At 40.8% G+C, this 21987-nt stretch overlaps 1 protein-coding gene across 3 annotated transcripts in view; it reads left to right on the plus strand.

Moving 5' to 3' along the window:
• The window catches only part of Sv2b (synaptic vesicle glycoprotein 2B), a 62579-nt gene that overhangs the window by 17395 nt on the left and 23197 nt on the right, over nucleotides 1-21987 (plus strand). For 2 of the 3 annotated variants that reach the window (XM_076848821.2, XM_076848822.2), the window contains exons 2-5: nucleotides 9336-9516; nucleotides 9865-10016; nucleotides 15147-15280; nucleotides 16848-16937. In XM_076848821.2, coding sequence (XP_076704936.1) covers nucleotides 9336-9516; nucleotides 9865-10016; nucleotides 15147-15280; nucleotides 16848-16937 — 557 coding nt within the window. The remainder of the gene's footprint in view (nucleotides 1-9335; nucleotides 9517-9864; nucleotides 10017-15146; nucleotides 15281-16847; nucleotides 16938-21987) is intronic. The other variant, XM_076848823.2, reaches the window with a different exon arrangement.

The raw sequence follows: 21987 nt of genomic DNA on the forward strand, positions 1-21987 counted from the left end.
AAAGCCAAATGTTTTCTTGTGCCAAGAAGTACTTAGCCCTCATAGAAAATGTTTCCACAATTGGAGGTCTCCAAGCATTAAGATGTCATATAAATAATTTGCCCAACTTTCCCAATGCATTTGATTTCATAGGATGTGCAGACAGATATCCTGATGTCCTTCCATGATTTGATATCCAAGTGAGCCTTCCCTAGGGGATTCCCATGATTCCCTTATCACATTTACCGCTTATGAGCCTGTGAATCCTAGACCCTAATCCAGGAGAGTATCACCTTTCAAGAAGATATATTTTATTAAATAATAAAGAAATGGAAAGGAGTTGTCAGGAATTTTCTGTTAGAAATTGTAAGTAGAATGGAATAGTCTAGTTGGGAGATGCTGGTTTTTATCCCTGCAAAGCAAATGTATACAGTCAAATAAATATTTGAGTGGTTGCAGGAAAAGGGATCTCAGAATCCTCCCAGTGTAATTAAGGCATTTAATGTCTATGTATTCAAGCAAAAGAAAGCTAGAAATGGCTTCTTTGTCCTTGGTTAATTGCTGAATAAAAATGATCATCCATGCAGGGGCCTCTTTTTCACATTATCACTATAAGCCAGTGCAATCTGATTGTGTACTTCCTCCTCCCACTGCCTCTGGTGCAGAGAGGAAGTATCCTGTCTGTCTGAGGATAAAATCATCTGGAGCTGGCGATAGGTTTATGATATGTGTCAGCTCTCTGGAAGAAAATCTGGTATTGCATCTCAGGAACCACAAAGCTGTTGATCCCTTTTCACCTTATGATTCTGTTTCTATTTTGAGCAAATAACCAGAATTGCAGATGAGGATATTATGCACAAAGATGTCCTTTGCTGAATTACTTATGAAGTGGAAAAAACAGAGTAGGAAACTTCCAATATAGAATGGTCTCAACCAAGTCAATACCGTTTGATGTAAACATATAAATACAAAAATAAAACATGCGGCCTGGGGTTGTGGCTCAGTGGTAGGGCACTTGCCTTGTACATGTGAGGCACTGGGTTAGATCCTCAGCACTACATAAAAAATAAATAAATAAAATAAAATTATTGTGTTCATCTATAACTAAAAAACATTAAAAACAACAGCAACAACAAACAAACATGCAGGGCTGGGGATATAGCTCAGCTGGAAGAGTGCTTGCCTTCCATGCACAAGGCCCTGGGTTCAATCCTCAGGACCACAAACAAACAAACAAACAAAAACAAACAAACATGCTAACAACAGCTGTCCTTCAATGGTGATGTGATGGATAGTTTTTGTTTTACCTTTTATTTGTTTCAGGGATATTTTCAGATTTTTCTATAGTAAATATGAATTTTTATATCATTTATTTTTCTATTGAACAAATGTTAATGGAGCACCTACTATGTGCTTTGTATGTGCTAAATGCAAGACACAATAAGGAACTCAACTTAGAACTAACCCTGTCCCCACCTCCAGTAATTGACAGTCAACAGACCTTGATAAGCATTGAACCAATAGATATCTACTAGCAAATAGAGATATATGATATGAAGAGATGGACCAATATATTATGAAAAGAGGAGCAGAGATGACTGAATTTTGTTTAGAACAAGGTTCAGCAAACAATGACCCACAAACCCGTGATCTGCTTTTAGTTTCACATATTTAAAGGGTTGCAAATTTAAAAAATTTTTAAAATGATCCACAATAATTGTACATATTTATGGGGTACACTGCGATAATTTGACATAAATACACACTACATAATGGAAATCAGGCTGACTAGCATTTTCATCTCCTTAATCATTGATCATTTTGCTGTGTTGAGAATCTTTGGCATCTTCTCTTCTAGTTCTTTATGAAACAAACTATGTTGCTGTGAAATATAGTCACCCTTCAATGCTGTGGAACACTAGAATAGTCTTCTTGGGTGTGTTTTAGTATAAAGGGTTAGATATTTTATTTATTTTTGTTACTGAGGATTGAATTGAGGGGTACTTTAACACTGAGTCACATTCCACCCCCTGCTCCTTTTTTTAAAAAAAAATTTGAGAACACGGTCTAAGTTGCTGAGTCTGACCTCAAACGTGCAGTCCTCCTCCTTCAGCCTCCTGAGTTGCTGGGATAATAAGCATGTACCACCTCACCTGACAAGGGTTGTAAATTTTAAAAGGAGGAAGAAAAGGTGACAGAGACTATCAGAGGTATACAAAACGATTATTTATGAGTAAAATATTTACTTTCTGGCCCTTTACAGAAAGTGTTTGATGAGGCCCAGTTTCGAACATCAGGGTTGCCTCTCTAAGTGAAGAGAACATTTAACCAGAGAATTTGACAAACACAGAGTTAGAAAGATAATTCCCTGAAAGTTTTGTTAGAGAAAACTTGAAAACTATTTTAGTCAAAGAAAGGTTTTTATTGGAATCTGGCTCCTTCTCCAGGTAGAGAGAAAGGGAAGTCTATTTAAAGGGCATGTTGCTAAAAATAAGTTTCGTCTGCTCTTCTCCATCCTCTTTCTTCAGATTCCTGTAATATGTGGCTGGTTTGACTTTAACATGCCACCATCTTATTTTCACTTTTCTGAGCCACACTACTGATAACAATAGCAGCTGTGACTGTGGATGTACTTGGTGGCAGGCATCCTGCTCAGTACTTCCAGCCCCTTCTCTGCAGGATGCAGACTGTGATCTGAGTCTTACAAAGGGCAATGATGGCCAGGGGAACTGAGTGGGCTGCCTGTGGTTGTGCAGCTGGTGATCCTGGAACCCAGAACCCACCAGACACAATGTGTTTTACAACTGGGCTCTTCCTTTCATGGTTCCCATCAGCACAGGCTCCTCCTTCTTCCAAGGAGGGGTAGTCCATTTCCTTTGTTGCTTTGTTAACAATTAAAAACTTTCCTCAGGGGCTGGAGTTGGAGCTCAGTGATAGAGCACTTTCTTAGCTCGTGTGAGGCAGTGGGTTCTATCCTAAGCACCACATAAAAATGAATAAGTTGGGCTGGGGATGTGGCTCAAGCAGTAGCACTCCCTTCTGGCACGCGTGCGGCCCGGGTTCAATCCTGAGCACCACATACAAAAAACAAAGATGTTGTGTCCGCTGAAAACTAAAAAATAAATATTAAAAAATTGTTTCTCTCTCTCTCTCTAAAAAAAATGAATAAGTAAAATGAAGGGATTGTGTCCATCTACTAAAATAAAAATATTTTTAAAAACTCTGTAATCCTAACTACTCTGGAGCCTGAGGTAGGAGGCTCACAGCTTGGGCAATTTAGTGAGACCCTGTCTCAAAAATAAAAAAGGCTGAGGATGTAGCTTAGTGGTAGTAGAGTCCCCCTGGGCTCAATCTCTAGTATTGCAAAACAAACACAAAGCAAAAACAAAACAATACTAATATATTAAAAGAAAAGCTAGGGCTGGTGCTATGGCTCAGTGGTAGAGTGCCCCTAGGTTCAATCCCAAATAGAAGAAGAAGAAGAAGAAGGAGAAGGAGAAGGAGAAGGAGAAGGAGAAGGAGAAGAAGAAGCTTTTCCCATCTCTCTATACCTTTCCCTTTGATTTCATCCTCTCTGCTCTGCAAGTTATGATCATAGTTTTTAAAAATCCAGTGTATTGGGGACATTTCCCTAATATACCACTCAGCTTGTTGAGGAGGAATGGAAGAAAAATGAGTCTTTCCACCAGGGAAGGAAAATGTGAAATTAACGATGCCTCTGAAATGGCTGTGCTATTAAACTCATTTAAAATCTGTCTTTAGCTGAAGAAATTAAGGCAATAAATTTAGAAAATTAGAGTGCAACGGAGTTATCAAAAATTACACGAAGCAGATGAGGGGAAAGCTTCGTGTAATTTTTCTTCCATTCCTCCTTTCCCAGCCTCCAAAGACAGAATTTGAGAAGCTCTCCTTGTTCTCTCTGGTGCCTCTGTGCCTTGGACAGGGAGGTTTGCTAGCAAAACCACTAGGCTCAGAACCAGGAGACCAGGGATCAGTGACAACAGATATTTATCCACTGTCAAGGTTCTGGGCGAGTCACTGACCTTTCTGGGGCTCAACCTCTTCTTCTGGTAAAGCTGAGGGGTTGGATTCCACATCTGATTTCTAATGTTTGTTCATCTGCCCCTGTGTCTGGATCAGCCATGGCATGGTTAGGAGACAGAACTCATGCTAGTGACTTTGGAATAAAATATTAATAGAGTAAGTGAAATATTTTTAGAAAGTATCACTAAGAAAGTGAAAGCAGCGAGCAGCTACCACCATTAGGGCTGCAGAAATCAAGAAAAGGGATTGGGAAAAAACTTTTTAGTTTGAGTAAGTCCCATTTGTTGATTCTAGTTATTAACTCTTGTGCTATGGGTGTCCTATTGAGGAATTTGGAGCCCGACCCCACAGTATGTAGATCGTAGCCGACTTTTTCTTCTATCAGACGCCGTGTCTCTGATTTGATATCAAGTTCCTTGATCCACTTTGAGTTTACTTTTGTGCATGGCAAGAGAAAGGGATTCAGTTTCATTTTGTTGCATAAGGATTTCCAGTTTTCCCAGCACCATTTGTTGAAGATGCTATCCTTCCTCCATTGCATGCTTTTAGCCCCTTTATCAAATATAAGATAGTTGTAATTTTGTGGATTGGTTTCTGTGTCCTCTATTCTGTACCATTGGTCCACCCGCCTGTTTTGGTACCAGTACCATGCTGTTTTTTCTCAGCAAAAGAAACAATAAGAGAGGTAAATAGGGAGCCTACGTCCTGGGAACAAATCTTTACTCCTCACACTCAGACAGAGCCCTAATATCCAGAATATACAAAGAACTAAAAAAATTAGACAATAAGATAACAAATAACCCAATCAACAAATGGGCCAAGGACCTGAACAGGCATTTCTCAGAGGAGGACATACAGTCAATCAACAAGTACATGAAAAAATGCTCACCATCTCTAGCAGTCAGAGAAATGCAAATCAAAACCACCCTAAGATACCATCTCACTCCAGTAAGATTGGCAGCCATTAGGAAGTCAAACAACAACAAGTGCTGGCGAGGATGTGGGGAAAAGAGTTCACTTGTACATTGCCGGTGGGACTGCAAATTGGTGCGGCCAATTTGGAAAGCAGTATGGAGATTTCTTGGAAAGCTCGGAATGGAACCACCATTTGACCCAGCTATTCCCCTACTCGGTCTATTCCCTAAAGACCTAAAAAAAGCACACTATAGAGACACTGCTACATCCATGTTCATAGCAGCACAATTCACAATAGCAAGACTGTGGAACCAACCTAGATGCCCTTCAATAGACGAATGGATAAAAAAAATGTGGCATTTATACACAATGGAGTATTACTCTGCATTAAAAAATGACAAAATCATAGAATTTGCAGGGAAATGGATGGCATTAGAGCAGATTATGCTAAGTGAAGCTAACCAATCCCTTAAAAACAAATGCCAAATGTCTTCTTTGATATAAGGAGAGTAACTAAGAACAGAGTAGGGACGAAGAGCATGAGAAGAAGATTAACATTAAACAGAGATGAGAGGTGGGAGGGGAAGGGAGAGAGAAGGAAATTGCATGGAAATGGAAGGAGACCCTCAGGGGTATACAAAATTACATACAAGAGGAAGTGAGGGGAAAGGGGGAAAAATATAAGGGGGAGAAATGAATTACAGTAGAGGGGGTAGAGAGAGAAGAGGGGAGGGGAGGGGGGAGGGGGGATAGTAGAGAATAGGAAAGGCAGCAGAATACAACAGACACTAGTATGGCAATATGTAAATCAATGGATGTGCAACTGATGTGATTCTGCAATCTGTATATGGGGTAAAAATGGGAGTTCATATCCCACTTGAATCAAAGTGTGAAATATGATATATCAAGAACTATGTAATGTTTTGAACAACCAACAATAAAAATTAATTAAAAAAAAAGAAAAGGGATTGGAATTATTGTAATTTGGCAGCTCAGAGAAGGTGCCCCAATGAGGGGCAGCTCAGATTGCAGAAGAGGGGCCCCAGCTGGCTGGTGCTGGTGTGGAAGAGGAGGGTGGGGCACACTGTGGCTTCTATTCATTGCACTCAGCTGCTGCCTTGGAAAGGCATTGCTGCTGCCAGGGTGAAGAAGTAATCTCAGTAAGTCTTAGTTTTTTAGGAAAAGAAAGCACAGTTCCTTTCTTCCTCCTCCACCCTTGGAGCCTCTGTCTCATGTCCTATTGGCAGATCCTTGTGGGGAGCAGCAGACAAAGTCAGAATCTAAAAGTAGGGTCTAGAAGGGTGGCTTTTACTTGTCAAACAGAGGTGCTGAAGATTGCCTTACTGGAGTAAAATAAAAATGAATTTTTGTTGGATAATAATGTTTTTCTCCAGGTTGGGGGCCAAGGTAGAGCAGGTAGAGATTGATTCTTAGCCAATCTCTGGCCTACACCTTTAATTTTTCCCTTTCTTTCCCTCTAATTTATGGACCCATGCAAGCATCCATTTGTGTACCCACACATGGCATACATCCATACATAGGCGTGTTTTTTCTCCTCTTTCTCTTCTCTCTCTCTCTCTCTCTGTCTCTCTGTCTCTCTCTCTGACACATACATACAGAGCCATTTATCATTTTTATGTTATGGCTTCTTTTGTACACTTCAGCCTCAATCCCTCATTGGGTTCTCCCACATGAACTATGCTTTGCCTACACTAGACTATACTAGTAGTTGCCCAAACGTATCAGGCTTTCTTTGTGTCTTCCTGTCTTTGCACTTGCCATCTGCCACTTCCCTGAGTGCACTCCCCCAATCACTGAATGGAAACTTAGGTTTTGTTTTTCCTTCAAGAATAACTCAATGACTCTCTTGGGAGCCTTCCCACATTGAGTGTGATATATCTAAGTTATGCTCCTTCTCTGTGTCTTAGTAACAATTGACACATACCTTTATTGGAGCACTTTTTCTCACTTGGTGATAATAATTATACATTTAATTGTTTATCTCCTTGGATGAAAGGAAGCCACTTAGCAAGTAGTCCTGAAGTTGAGCAAAGAAAGAATGAATTAATATAGAGCTGAGAAATCTGACCCATTAGTACTATAAAGATCAATAAAGTGTAATAGTTAAAGCATGGAGTTGGTTATTTGAAAAGACAAACAATGTTATTTGTTGACAAACTTAGTTCAACTAAGAAAAAGAGAGAAGACTTAAATGAAATCACAAATGAGAGAGGAGACATTATAAAAAATATGAAAGATCATGAGAGTAATGTGAACAATTTTACAGAAACAAATTGGATAACTCAGAAGGAATGGATGAATTCCCAGAAATATACAATCTGCCAAGTCAGAATCATAAAGAAATAAAAAAAAAAAACTGAAAGACCAAACATGAGTAAGAAGTTTGAGTCTGTATTCAAAGACATCTCAACAAAGAAAAACCCAGGACCAGATGGCTCCATTGGCAAATTCTACCCAATATTTGAGGAAAAATTAATGCCAATCCTTCTCAAACTCTTTCAAAAAATTGAAGAGGATGAAACACTTCCAAATTCATTTTACAAGGCCAGCATTACTCTGATACTAAAGCCAGACAAATACACTACAAGGAAAGAAAATTATAAGCCAATATTACTGATAACATAGATGCAAAAATTCTCAACAAAATACTAGCAAGTCAAATTCAACACCACATTAAAAGGATCACATACCATGATCAATTGAGATTTATCCCTGAAATGCAAGGATGGTTCAACAAATGTGTGTCAATAAACACTGTATACCACATTAACAGAATGAAAAATAAAAATCATAAGATCATCTCAATAGCTGCAGAAAAAGCACAAAATTAAACATCTTTTCATTATTAAAATATTTCAGAAAATCAGGTATAGAAGGAATGTACCTCGAAATAATGAAGACTATATATAACAAACCCAGGGTTAATATCATACTCGATGGTGAAAAGTTGAAAATCTTTCTTCTAAGATCAAGATCAAGGTGAGAATGCCCATTCTTACCACTTCTGTTAAATACAGTATTGGGAATTTCAAGCCAGAGCAATTAGACAAGAAAGAGAAATAAAAATTTCAAAATGAAAAGAAGGATGTAAAATTGTTCGCAAATGACATGATCTTACATACAGGAAACTCTTGACTTCACCCAAAACTGTTAGAACTTATAAACAAATTCGTTAAAGTTGCAGGATGGGAAACTAACAGGCAAAAATCAGTATGATTTCTAAATACTAACAGTGAACTATCTGAAAAAGAAACCAAGAAAACAATGCCATTTATAATATCCTCAATGGAAATGAATTTAAGGAAATGAAAGATCTATACATGAGAACTACAAAATATTGAAATACAAAATATTGAAGAAGAAGCATATAAATGGAAAAATACCCTGTGTTTATGGATTAGAAGAATTAATGCTGTTAAATTAAAAAGACACCAAATAGACAAAGCAATGTTGAGCTAAAAGAACAAAGCTGAGGATTGAGGGTGTAGCTCAGTGGTAGAGCTCTTGCTCAACATGCAGAAGGCCCTGGGTTCAATCCCCAGCACTGCAAAACAAAACAAAAAACAAATCTTATGGCATCAACACTACCTGATTTCAAATATAGTTTGATTACTGTAGTAATCAAAATAGCATAGGATTGACATAAAATATATAGAGACCAATGGAACAAATTTATGGTTAATTGCTATATGATCAAATTTGCCAAGAAAACACCACAAAAAGTACAACCTCTTCCAATCAATGGAATTGAGAACACTGGGTATCCTCATGCAGAATTAAATTGGACACACCTCACATTATATTCAAATTATGTTACATTCCCCTAAGAAGTCTAAACATTGAATATAGCTCCCAGAAGCTTCTCTGTGGACGTGTAATATGATAGTCGACCCTGTAGGCAATTGCTCTTTTACACTGTACCATATCCTTCCTTCCCAACCTTTCCCCTACCCACATTGCCACACTTTACCTTGAAAATTCTCTCCTTAAATATCACCCCTAAGGTGAGGACTTTTTTTTTTTTGTACAAACATTTTTTCTTGATTCAAAGTAAAATTACAGCCTTTTCCTTGTTTGAGAATTAAGCATTTAAAACAATCGTCTTTAAGAGGGGAACATCTGTCTTAGCTTCAGTTTATCTATATTGGTATGTATACATAGATGTAAACCTGGTGAGGTTATTGTTTTTGGACTAACATTTGTACAAGGTCATATCTGTATAGAACTGTTATCTTGCCACATTTCTTTTTTTGTGTGTCTATGATATAGAATTTCTAGGATGGGTAAAAAGGGGCATTGGATTTTCTAAATATCAAATGGTCTCTAATGTCTTATCTTTTCTCTCCATCTTCTCCCTTTCTTTCCCCTTCTTACAGGACTGATAGTCTACCTAGGAATGATGGCGGGGGCCTTCATGCTGGGGGGCCTGGCTGATAAGCTGGGAAGGAAGAGAGTCCTCAGCATGTCTCTGGCCATCAATGCCTCCTTCGCCTCCCTCTCCTCCTTTGTGCAGGGATATGGAGCCTTCCTCTTCTGCCGACTCATCTCCGGCATCGGGTATGACTCAGAGACCTTGGGCTGGCCCCTCTGAGACCAAGGGTCTAGGCACTTTGGTACTCTAGCTATGTGTGTTACCTCCAGAAAGCTCTGGATTGTTTGTGATTGACTTATATTAAGGTTGAACATTAGAAAAAATAAGGGTTAGGGCTAGCAATTGTAAAGTCAGTGTATAAAGTCAAAAGATTGCTTCCCATAGGTAGAGAGGAACTGCCTGGCTGGTCTGTCACATTCCTGGGTTATTTCACCACAGGGCCTAAGGGTGGGGTCTAAGGTAACTTGGTTCCTGTTATGACCATTTTCAGTATATAACTTGATTCTCTCTTTCTGGCATTTTCCTTTCTGCAGCATTGGAGGCTCTCTGCCGATTGTTTTTGCCTATTTTTCTGAATTCTTGTCTCGAGAGAAGCGTGGAGAACATCTCAGTTGGCTGGGCATCTTCTGGATGACTGGGGGCATCTACGCATCTGCCATGGCTTGGAGCATCATTCCACACTATGGTGAGTCATAGGCTTAAAAAATGCCCAGGGGACCCTGTTTCTATGGTACCTGCACCCAAACAACCTTTCCTGTTCTCAACTTTATTCCCAGTATTCACACAAGGTTCCTATATGTGACTTTGATCTTCCTAAGGAACATATTGTTAATTTCAACATCCACGACCTTTTACACATAGTATACTCTGTCCTCCCTCTTTACTTCTGTTCCTTTTTATCTCCCCCTTTTTATTCTTCTTTTATCTGAAAGGATTTCACACTTCATGTCCTCCAGCCAGCCCTCCTCCCTCCAGGGTTAGGCATTGGTAACCCCATTTTATAGATGACAGATGTAACAAAAGCCAAGAGCAGCCCTTGTCCAAGATCATGCCCCTGGCTTAAGGTGGGGCGGGGGTTAGGATCCCAAGCCTCCTTCAGATGCAGGACACTTGCACACTTTCCACTCTGGTACCTGCTGTCATTCTTGTTTGGCTGCACAGTGAAGCAGCCCTTGGAGACCAGGTCATGGTTTTAGCTGGGACAATTTTATTACCCTGGATAGTTGTAAAAACTGTATTCTGTAAATAGAGATCTGCCAACATTAACATTTACATTGATTTTCTCAACAGTAAATTAGAGAGGAGGAGGCAGCAGTTTTGAATTTTATTATGAATATAACTGGTCACACCATCGGCATCCTTCAAAATCATTTTTGGTAAACCATGGATTATGAGTCTCATCTTTGCCATGATTTAGAATCCTGAGGACCTTTAGCTAACCTTGTCCCTGAAGATAACCAATACTTACCTCCCATTCATTGTTTTATACCTGATCCTCTCAGCTAGGTGTTCTGAGATAATGGAGGCTCAGTTCTATATCTTTTTAGAAAGCTTTAAAGCGAACAATACCTACTGTATTAGTTTAAGGTGATATTGGGTACGTTACTGCAATAAACTGATAGGCCCTGAAATCCCTGTGGTTTAATACAATAAAAGTAAAGTCCGACTGGTGTTTCTGTCCTGTGGATGGCTCTGCTCCATCAGTAATTCTGGGGCTCACGCTCTGCCATCATGCGATTCCACCTTCTTTAACACATGGCTCACAAGGTCTCTGGTTTGGGAAGAGAATATGAGCATGTATGTTTGTATGTTGGTGTTTTAAAAGTTAGGCCAGGAAGTAGAGCACAGCATCTCTGCTCATACTTCACTGGCCCCACATTTGTGATATGACCACATGCTATTGTAATGACAGTGGGACACAGTCTAGCTGTGTGTGCAGAATGTGGGAAAAAAGGGTGTGAGAACATCATGTAGCCTTTGCTATATCTACTATTTGAGAACCTGTTGGTTTTGTATCAGAAACAGAGAATATGAACAAGAATAGTGAAATAAAGATCGAAGAATTTCCAGCTAATTCTGGCACTAGGCAGTTCTCTATAATTTTAGGCACATAATTGTATACTCCTAATATCAGGTTCTGCATTCTACCCTTTACTCAAATGTATTGTTTAATTTTCCTTGTGAGAAATTGCCTTTTTTTTTTTTTTTGGTTACAATTCTTGACATAACATCACTTCCTCTGTTAACTGCTCCAAATGTGTTAAAACTAAGAAATGATTACCACCTTTAAATGAAGTGATTGAAAAGCCTTTAGGGGGAGGGGAAAAATTGAATGAAAGTCAAATCAATATAGTGGTGTTATGTGATATGGGACAAGTCACTCCATCTTTTCAGCCTTTGTACCTTCACCTATAAAATAGAGAGGGGGAGAGAAGGGAAAAGAACTGACTGTAGGATCATTATAGGATTATGGAATCACATGATGGAAGAATGTGAAGTTTCAGCAATTCCTGGGATGCAAAGGAGTGTTGAGAACATTTTCAATATGGTTCCAGTACTTGGCTAGCTTCCTTCAGGAAAGAGTAGCTACTCCAGGCTTTTGTCTTCAAGCAATGAGTGAAAGTCTTTGACTTCCCTTCAGTTGGATCATGTGCCCACCTTAACCATCAATATTCCACAGAGAATGCAGTTCTTGAAGGGTTTAGATATAGTTTCTCATCCCTGGATTTGGGGGTGGGGTCAGTCTCACGTCCCGTAGTGGGAAAGGAAGGGAAGGAAGGGCAGGGAGGGTGCTGTGAAGGCAGGCGACAATCCATGGTAGTCACTACCAACTAGAAATTACACTTACTCCAGTACCAAAGTGCCTTATTTCTAAGAAATCATTGAAAGAATTCAGGTTGGATTGAATGAGAGCCCATGGTAGAGGGACCGCATGGTTGCTGGCTGACCACTGCTGTTTTGAGGGCAGAGCTTGTGGTTAAATATTTTACCTCAAGTGGACAGGACGTATCCCTGTTTGTATGCCTTATGAAATCTGTGACTTTGACACTGTATTTGAAAATAGAGGCTTAATCATATAGCCATTAGCTTGGTGAAAACCTATTTTAGAAATATGATGGACTAGAATTACAATATAACAAGAATGATTATTTATTTTAAGCCTCCTTTTACTAGGACCAGATGTTTTTGTCCACAGGGAACCAGACATGTGATGATATTTCTCAATATGCTTAAGTTATTAATCCTCTAACAAATGCAAGGGTGACTACAAAAAGGAGACTGATGTTTGTGTACAGCTTGTGTAACCCATATAATTGCTTTTGCAAGAATGAATGATGGGAGGTCTTGGCACCAGAAATTTGAGTGACTGACTCATTGAGTGAGAAAATTACGAAACTCAGAATGTTTTCCTGGGATCTCATGGGCACAGCCCAGAAAAAGATAGATATATTGTGGAAGATTAATTCTCATTGTAGCCAGCATCACCAGATGTTTGTGAAATCCTGACAGAAAAGTAGGGCAAGCTAAAAGATCAGTGAACAGAACAATCCCTGCCTCCAAATGAATATTGTTCCAAATATTTGGAGGCAGTTCACCATTTAATTTTATTCAATTTAAGGTCCCAAGGATGTGCCTAATGAATGCAATAAATGCAGATTACTGAAGTCACCCTAAAAACCACAGAGGCATGAGGGATAATGGATTTTGGATAATTTACACATATTACCATAAAGAAAAACAATTTTTGAGGCAGAATACTTTATAAGCATACCTGCTTCTGTTCCCTTTCCTGGTTATCCATCTAAGTTTGACTACCGTGCAGTTCTAATCAACATTACTTCTAATGATGCTAGAGCAGTTTTTGGACATGAGCTGAGAATGTGTCAATATTGCTATGGTTTTTATCTTCCTCTTTCTAGTGTTACTCCCAGGAGAATGGAAGGGCTTTTTAATTAAAATTAAAACAAATAAACAAAGCCCTGTGAGATGAAAAGCAACCAAGCTGTGCAAAATCTGATTGTGTTGGATGAGGTGTGTTCTCTGTTGCTGGGGCCGAATGTGCTTGAGTGGCCACAGTCCCACATTTTGCTACCTGGTTTCTTTCTTCTTAGTCCTTTAATTGTGCAGAGTAGGAAATACCCGCAGGAGCAGCCCATATTGTTTAGGAGTAAACTGTGGCAAACAAGTAGAAGCCCAAGGGGGTGCCAATGAAAATTCAAGAGGTAAGCTTCCCCCACTGGAATAAGTCAGAAAGTATAGTTTTAAGTAAAAGAACTAGAACTTATATATCCAAATAATTATTACCCTCTAAAATTTAGGAATGGATGTATTTATGTAGTTTTGATTTACAAAAATACTGAATTGTCTTTGGAGATGCGTTGAGTGGGATCATTTTATTTTATAATCTCAGCCTTTTCTTTTTTAAAAAAAATTCTTTTGCTGATCTTTGCTGAAGTTCATCCATTTTGTCTATTTTATTCAACATCTTTGGCATTAAATGTCATTCAGCTATTTTGAAAATAGCAGTTGAATTTTCATGGGTTGCTAGGGGGTTTGCTCTTAGCAAATTTGTGGAAGTACTATTACCTGCCTTCTACAGTTGGGAAAACCCATCATTATCATTTGGTGTGATAAACTCAGGATTTGAACTCTGATCTAAATGATTGTAAAAGTCCAGGGTCTTCCTATTGTGTTATGGCTCCTCAGAAGAGGAAAGTTAGCAACCCATGAGGTATTAAAAAATAATGCTTGAAAGTAACTTCTGAATATGAATTTTAGCAATACTTTGTAGAATGATAGTTGCTTTCCCTTTTCAGTGATGGTGAACTTTATTTGAATCAATCCACTTTATTAAAAAAAAAAAATATATATATATATAATATAATATAATATAATATAATACAGTGTTTTTAAAAGTTTGGTTCCTAATTCTTTGCATTGAAAACACCTGGAGCTGTTATTGCATTTAAAAAAATAATATATATATATATATATATATATATATATTAATATATATACACATATACACATACACACACACTCAAATATATATGTATACATATGAATATTACAAATATATATATTTGTAGAATGAACACAATTACAATTTTATTTATTTTTATGTGGTGCTGAGGATCGAACCCAGTGCCTCACCTGTGCTCTACCACTGAGCTACAGCCCCAGCCCTGGCACTACCTTTTGACCTGGGTGAGAGGCATCCTTAAGCCCTGGCCACATTAAGTTCTCTTTGGTCTTCCAATAAAATGAGGGGTTCCTTGGGTCTTGACTTCCTGCTCCTGATCAGATCATGCTATAGACAATCAGGATCCAGCCTTCCCACTAAATTCAAGGGATCAAGGCAAGAGTGTCCCTTCTTATCATGGTGATGTGTCCCTACATGTTGGCATGGGGCCCCTGTTCTGCAGAGGAGCTGGAGGAGAAAGAGAAGTTCTTCTGGCAAAAGTGGATGTAATTCTGGGCCCAGCCATCTTGTCAAAGCAGGTGGATAGAACATCTTTTATGTAAATTCATTCACTTGAAATTAAGCACCCATATAGAAATATGGGGTTTTGTACTCTTATCCAAGGCTTTGTAAATGTCACGCCATCTAGACCTAGGGATTTGTCCAAATGCAGAGGATTCCCAGGTTCTATCCCAGAATTAGGACTCATAAACTTTGGGGGTGCCACTGGGGAGGTGGCATGTTAACCAGCTGCCCAGGCCATACTGTAGTACCCTCAAGTTGAGAGCTGGTGCTTCTGAGTTCAGTCTTCTGCAGTGGAAAGACTGCTGGAAATCCTCTGCTTCTTTACAGGCTGGGGGTTCAGCATGGGGACCAATTACCACTTCCACAGCTGGAGGGTATTTGTCATTGTGTGCGCTCTGCCTTGCACGGTGTCCATGGTGGCCCTGAAGTTCATGCCAGAGAGCCCCAGGTTTCTGCTAGAGGTGAGTCTGTGCCTCCTCATGGCACAAAAGCCACATCCTTACTTCTTTCAGTCCTGGTTCCACTCCTCTCCTCAGTGCATGCTGCAAACCTACCCATGTCGGCCAACATTAGCCCATACTGACGGTGGCTTTCCTCCTGTTGGTGATTGGGGCATGCTGTGGGTTCATGGCCCATGGATACTTCAGGGCCCAGAAGGTCATGAAGTGCAGCTCAGGAGCCCTATCTGAGGCTGGGCAGTGGTAAAGGGGCAGCTCCTGAGCTGTCTGGTGGTGCCCACTCCCCCTAGAGGTCCTGGTGAGGAGGCTCTTTAAAGCTGTGTGCTGTTTTTCCTATGTTGCTGCAGTGAGCTCCATGGGAAACCTCTTCACTGCTCCCAGGGCCTTCAGGACTCTTAGCTATGCAGGCCCCTCCCCACTGGAAAATTGCCCTTTGGTCCTGAGAGATGACTGTAGGAGTCTTCCAAGTTTGAGGGGATTCTTTGTGCTTGCAGTGGTCAGATAGAGCAGGAGCTGTCAAAGGGGCAGAAGGACTCTGAGGCTTCCACAGAACAAGTCCTTTTATCTGCCTGCTTCTGGAGCTTTCTGCACAGTGATCCTCCACACTGAATTTCCTCCTGCCTCCCGTTGATCAGGCAGATGCAGCGGGGAGTCATCTTGAAATTCACCCTTTCTTATGTATTTGTTTTTTGGGGGCAGCTATAATAAAATGCCACAAATGGAATGACTTAAAATAACAAACTTATGCCACAAGGTGCCAAATCAGGGCATCTGTAGGGCCAGGCTGTCTCTGAAATCTGCAGGGGAGCATCCTTCCAGATTCTAGTGGTCTACAGGCAATTTTGCTGTCCCTTGGTCTGTGGCTGCATCTCTGAAATTACAGCCTTTGTCACCACGTGGCATTCTCCCTGTGTCTCTTGTCTTTACATGACTTTAAAAAAAAAATTTTTTTTGTAGTTGCAGATGGACAGAATGCCTTTATTTTATTTTTTTATTTTTATGTGGTGCTGAGGATCGAACCCAGTGCCTCACACATGATGCTAGGCAAGTGCTCTACCATTGAGCCATAGCCCCAGTTCCTTCACGTGACTTTTTCTTATAAGGGCACCAGTTACATTGGGTTAGCAGCCCACTTGCTCCTGGATGGTCTCATCTTAACTAATTACATCTGCAAAAACCCTCTTTGCAAATGAGGCCACATTCTGAGGTACTGGGGATGAGGACTGCATCCCATAACATGCAGCTTCTTTGATTTATCTCCTCAGTGAGGAACATGGCTCCTACCTCTTGGTCTAGTCAATGTTATAAAAAACTGCATGTATTACTCCTAGTAGGTGATGATGGTAATAATACCAGGCATCTGCACCTTGAAGCACAACTTTATTCTCTTCCAAGATGGGCCGGGCATGGAAACTTGTCCTAGTCTTTCCCAAGTTCTATCTAGTATAAAAAGTCAGCATGCAGTCCCTCTGACCCAGGCCTCAGTACCCTCTCTTACCCTCTATATACCTAATAAACAGAAAGCATATTCAACGATGGATTTTCTTGTCTCTTTCCTTGGCTTTACCAGATGGGCAAACATGACGAAGCCTGGATGATTCTTAAGAAGGTCCATGACACCAACATGAGGGCCAAGGGGACCCCAGAGAAGGTGTTCACGGTGAGTGTGCAGTTCCTGAGCCAACATGGGGGTCACACTGCTTCTGTGAGGTTTGCTCATGACTAAAAATAATTTTATTATACAAGCACATAACTGAAATTTGTCAAAAGAAAAAAACCCTGATAGTCCTGTCACTTTGTCATAATTATTCCTTGTATTTTAATAGTATCTTTCTAGGTTTTTCCCTGGGTAGTGTTGTTTAAAAAAAACAACATAATAACAAAAACTAGCTCTATTTGTGTGGGTGTAAGCAAACATGTGCATATTTACATATACATAGTTAGCAGCGCTCATAAGCATTTTATATGTTGCCTCATAGTATTCATAACGCTCATCTTAATGCATGTTAACGTTAAGAACGTTAGCACGATTTTCCTGAATGTCCCTAAAATGTTCGAGTTTTATTTACCCTTTTAATTACCTTGTTTCTGCAAATGTTATTGCAATGAAACTTCACAGGCACATAGTTCTCCCCTTCATTTTCTGAGTTTGCTTTCTAAAAGTAGATCCCTAGAAAGAAAATGACTGGTTCATAGTGCATGGGTATTTTTATAGCTTGTGAGTTAGATCTCCAAGTTATATCCATTGGATTTATGCAACTCTACGGTGCCACCAGAAACAGGGTATCCATTTCAATACTCCTTTACCAGCATTGGTCATTAGCCAGTGTTGTTTCTTGCTAAGATGTCGTGTTGCAGAGATGCTGTGCTCCTGCCTGCTATGCTCTGTGCTCTGTGGCCAACCACAAGGAATGCCTGTGCCAGGCAGCTCTGTGCACCTGTTCTTGTAACTTCTTTTAAGCCCTACTTCAAACCCCTTTCCTCAGGAAGCCTTCCTGGATGAACTCCCACCTACTTCTGATTCAATGCTTTTGATTCTTTGGCTTCCATAATTTAAGTCTAGAGTAAAATGTTTGTCCTTGCTTAAAACTCCTGATTCTCAGGTGGAATCCCAGGATGGCTAAGCATCTGCATCCGGAGCCAGGCAGTACGGGTCCAAATCTTGGTTGGTTTTAATATTTTTTTTAGCTGTGTGGCCTTTGGCAAAGCACTCTTCGTACTTGTTTCATCATTGGGAAAAGCAAGAAAATAGTATCTGTAAACATGTAAAATAGTATCTGTCAACAATAGTATCTGTAAAAAAAAGTTATTATTGAAAAGGTTATGAATGTTTTTCATAAATTAATTCAAGTTATAAACTATTAAAAATTGCTTGAAGGCATATTTCCCCAATTCCAGTGCTCCTAAAATATCTAAAATATGGGATTAATAGTTTTATCACAAATATTATTAAGATGTAGAATTAACAGAAATACCCCAAATGAAAGATGTTAATGGCTCTCCTAGTCTTCCATCCCCGACTCCTCCCTCTCAGTGATGGGTTTTACATAATACCACAGCTGGGCTCCAGGTCACTGGGGGCTGGCCATACTTGCCTCATTCCTGCGTCCTCCCACTACCACCCCATCCCCCAGCCTGGGGAAGTCCAAAGTTTCTCTCCAAGCTCCTGCTTATTCCTGGGAGATGTTTCCCTGGTCATTCATTTCTGCCTCCAGCCTCTGAGTCCACATCAGCTGGATTGATTTTGCATTGTATCAACTGGGTATAAAACACAGACAGACAGACAGACACACATGCGCACACACATACCCCCCCACCACCACTACCACCACCACCTACACCAAGCATCTGTGAATTTAATAGCCTTACTGAGAATTTAAGGATAACAGAAATTACAACAGAGGACACAGTCTTCTTTACCCCATCCTCTCTCCTCTTTCCTCCTTTAATTTTTTTGGGGTGGGGGGTCTCCCCTTTCCTTTCCCTTGCTCTCTTTTTCCTTGTGGATTCAAGCAACTTCTCCTAGTGCATGACTATAGTTGCTGGTCCTTCAAGTATGAGCCCATCTCTCTGATATTCCTTTTACCTCAAGAAGTACACTAACAGTTTTATCCCACACATGGTCTCTCCTCCTAAGAGGGGTTCTGATAGAAAAGTCCTGTCTGCCCCATTATGCATGTTTACCCTTATCTTTCTCCTATGAACTAGTGGCTCTTCCTGTCTCTCATCTTACCCTTGGTCCCCTGGTATGGCAGCTACTCCATAGCAGAATACTCCCAGGGCCTTCTGCTTTTTGCTTCTGGAAGGACCCCTTCTAAACCAACCAGCTCAGCTTGTCCTCCTGGAAACTCCTTATTAGAGAAGCGATCCTGTATTCTCTCTTGGCAACTTCTTCTAATGTCTTAAGAGATAAACTTTAGCATGTTGAAATCTTGAAAGAGTTTATTTGAGAAGAATGTGATTTTTGAAGTGGGCAGATCCAACCCAGAAGTGGTTTGGAGCTCCACGGGAGGAGCAAGGAGAAAAGCTATCACAGGTGAACTTGGAAGCAGATTAACTGAAGCTTGAGCAATTGCCTTATTTATTTGGACTTTCCTGGTGGGAAATTTGAGATAATGTAACTAAAGTCAGCTGAGTGCCTGTTATTGGCAGAGCTTAAGTATAATTTTCTCTTAAATTCTGAGTTAGGTTCAGTTTGCTTGTGTTGGAGCCCAGAGCATTAGCACTGCCTAATCCTAATGGCCTCCCATTTAATTATGTTAGCAAATATAAGCAGCCTAAGGTTGAAGCATGAGATCTTAGCCTGCAAATCAATAAAACTCCAGTTTCCAAAGGCAAAAGTTAAGCCTTTTACTTCTGGACCAGAGTTCCTTATGTCAGGAATGGGATCTAGGGAAGAAAGCTCAGGAAGAAATCAGAGATGAGGGGTCCGGGACTGTGTTTTGTCCCAACAAAATTGTAAATTCCTAGGTCCTCAGAGATCCCTGCTTTTAGTAGCTTGTGACTAATTGGAAAATGGAACTTTAAAAAGGTTGTTGTTCAATATTCCATCACTGTAAATTAGGATCGTATGAACCATTGAGAAGTGGATGAGTGCACAGGCCACGGGGAGGGAGGGAAAGGAAGAAAGGAAAGAAGAGAGAAGGCTGACTTCAGATAGCTGGCCCGTGCTTGGTTGTCAGTCAGTGAGTATTCAACCTCCCTGATGGAGTTAACTGTTTGGTACCTGTGTGCCCCCCTCGGTAAATAAGACTCATAAATCTTCTCAGTAGCCTAAGAAGATGAAATGAGGATCCTAGTTAGGGGTGCTGAAGGCTGAGGCTAGGTGCCTCCCTCCTCACTTTCACCTTGCACCCCAGGTTTTAATCAACTCCTTCCCAAGCCTTACATGCTTCTGAATCACCTGGCAGTTGTCACCGGAGAAACCTTTGGAAGGTGGAGGGAGTTGAAGCATTCTGCTGAGGACCCATGTTCTGCAGGACTGGAAGGAACACAAGCCACTTGCTAATCTGTTTTTGTGTGGTGCTGGGGATTGAACTCGGGGCCTTGCGCATTCCAGGCAGACACTACCACTGAGCCACATCCCCAGCCCTTCCATCTACTAATCTAGACTGAATCAAAGACGGTATTCTAATTAATCACAAATTAGAGTAATTGTGCTTGAAGTTGTCAGTACACCCACTCCCAAATCCCTAGGGAATGGGGTGTTATCTTCCTAAGGAGCAAAGCAAAGAAAAATTTACATTTGAGTGCAAGTCTTAATGCTTCTGAGAGTGTTTCCTAAGGTGCTTGCTGATTTGGTGTGAACCTTCCCCTCTGGCCTCCTTTGGAGTCACTGGGGTTCACTGATGTCCATGGGGTATTGGATAACTTGAACTTGAAGCCCAGCTGCCACTGAGAGTTCTTCTGTGTAGCCTGCTGTGATGGTTCTCTCTCCCTGTGTGACCTCCGGCAAAGAAGGATTTGCAACAGCTGCACACCTGGAAATGGGGAGGAATCCTGGAGGCTCAGTGTGTTCATGGAGGCCAACTCCAGGGAGAGCCTGTGCCTTATCAGATTCTCCTGTGGGCACCTGACCCTCTGTGGTGAGGCTTTTGAGAAGCCCTGCCAAGCTCTCTGGGTGCTCAAGCAGCAGTGAGCCAGCGTCTGTACCAGGCTTTGGCTTCTCCTTGTGGATCATCCTCCTACCTCATCTCCATTTCTCTTCCTTTGGGTACTCGCATTCTCAGTCCTTGGGCTGAAGAAAGAGCTGGAGACACTCATAGGACTCATTTTTTGTACCTTAGGCTTATTGGGGGTCGTGATGGACACTATTTTTTGAGTACCTTTTTCTAGTTGTTCTGTGAATTAGGGGAGATTACCTGTAAGCATGAACCTTGATAACTTGACTAAAAAATGTGTGGGGTCAGGAATCTCCTTAAAGTGGTGACTAGTTATATAATTTCAGTGGTTGCTGTAAGTGAAAGAAAGTGACTAAGAGATCTTTATTGCAGCAGTGCAAAAGAGAAGAGAGAGAGAGAGAGAGAGAGAGAGAGAGAGAGAGAGAGAGAAGGCAGGGGGAAAAGGGAGTTTTTATAGCCCAAATCTAATGGGGTCTCTGGGTCTGCAAGCTGCCTTGTTGGTGTACAATGATTGGATCATACAGTAGTTGCTAAGGGTGTCCTCTTCTGCCTTCAGGCAGATGGGGCGGGGTCATGGGGCGGGGTCAGATGTGGGCTTCCGTTGCACCAGGCGGGTGGGGGTGAGTGTTCAACCTTGAGTGGGGTTGAGTGTTCAGCTTTGAGGCAAACAGGTGATAAAGGACCAGGGGCGGGGGTGGGGGGTGGTTGAGTGCCTGGGTTATCCTGCAGCTAACATTCATTCAGCCTGCCCTGCAGACAACTTAGTTCAGCCTGCTCTGCACCTAACAGTGAGCGTCTGATTGGCCTGAATGTCACTGTCAAGGTGAAGGAAGGTGTGACTTTGCACATCAACTTTCCAGGACCCTTGAGGGGAATGCTGAGCTATACTACTCTATCCCCTTCCCCTCTTTGATTTTTACCAGCAAACTCAGGAATTGCAGGGAGGCTGTAATTTCCCTGTTGTATTTTTGTTGTAGCAACATCCCTTCTCATCTGTCTGGGTTCTAGATTTCTGTGATGTTTATGTCCATTAAGGACAGAGTTGTAAATTTTAATGCGGCATCAACTTTTCTGTGGGTAAAGCAGACA

The sequence above is a fragment of the Callospermophilus lateralis genome, chromosome 3 (genome assembly GCF_048772815.1).
Source record: "Callospermophilus lateralis isolate mCalLat2 chromosome 3, mCalLat2.hap1, whole genome shotgun sequence".
Classification (NCBI taxonomy): Eukaryota; Metazoa; Chordata; class Mammalia; order Rodentia; family Sciuridae; genus Callospermophilus; species Callospermophilus lateralis.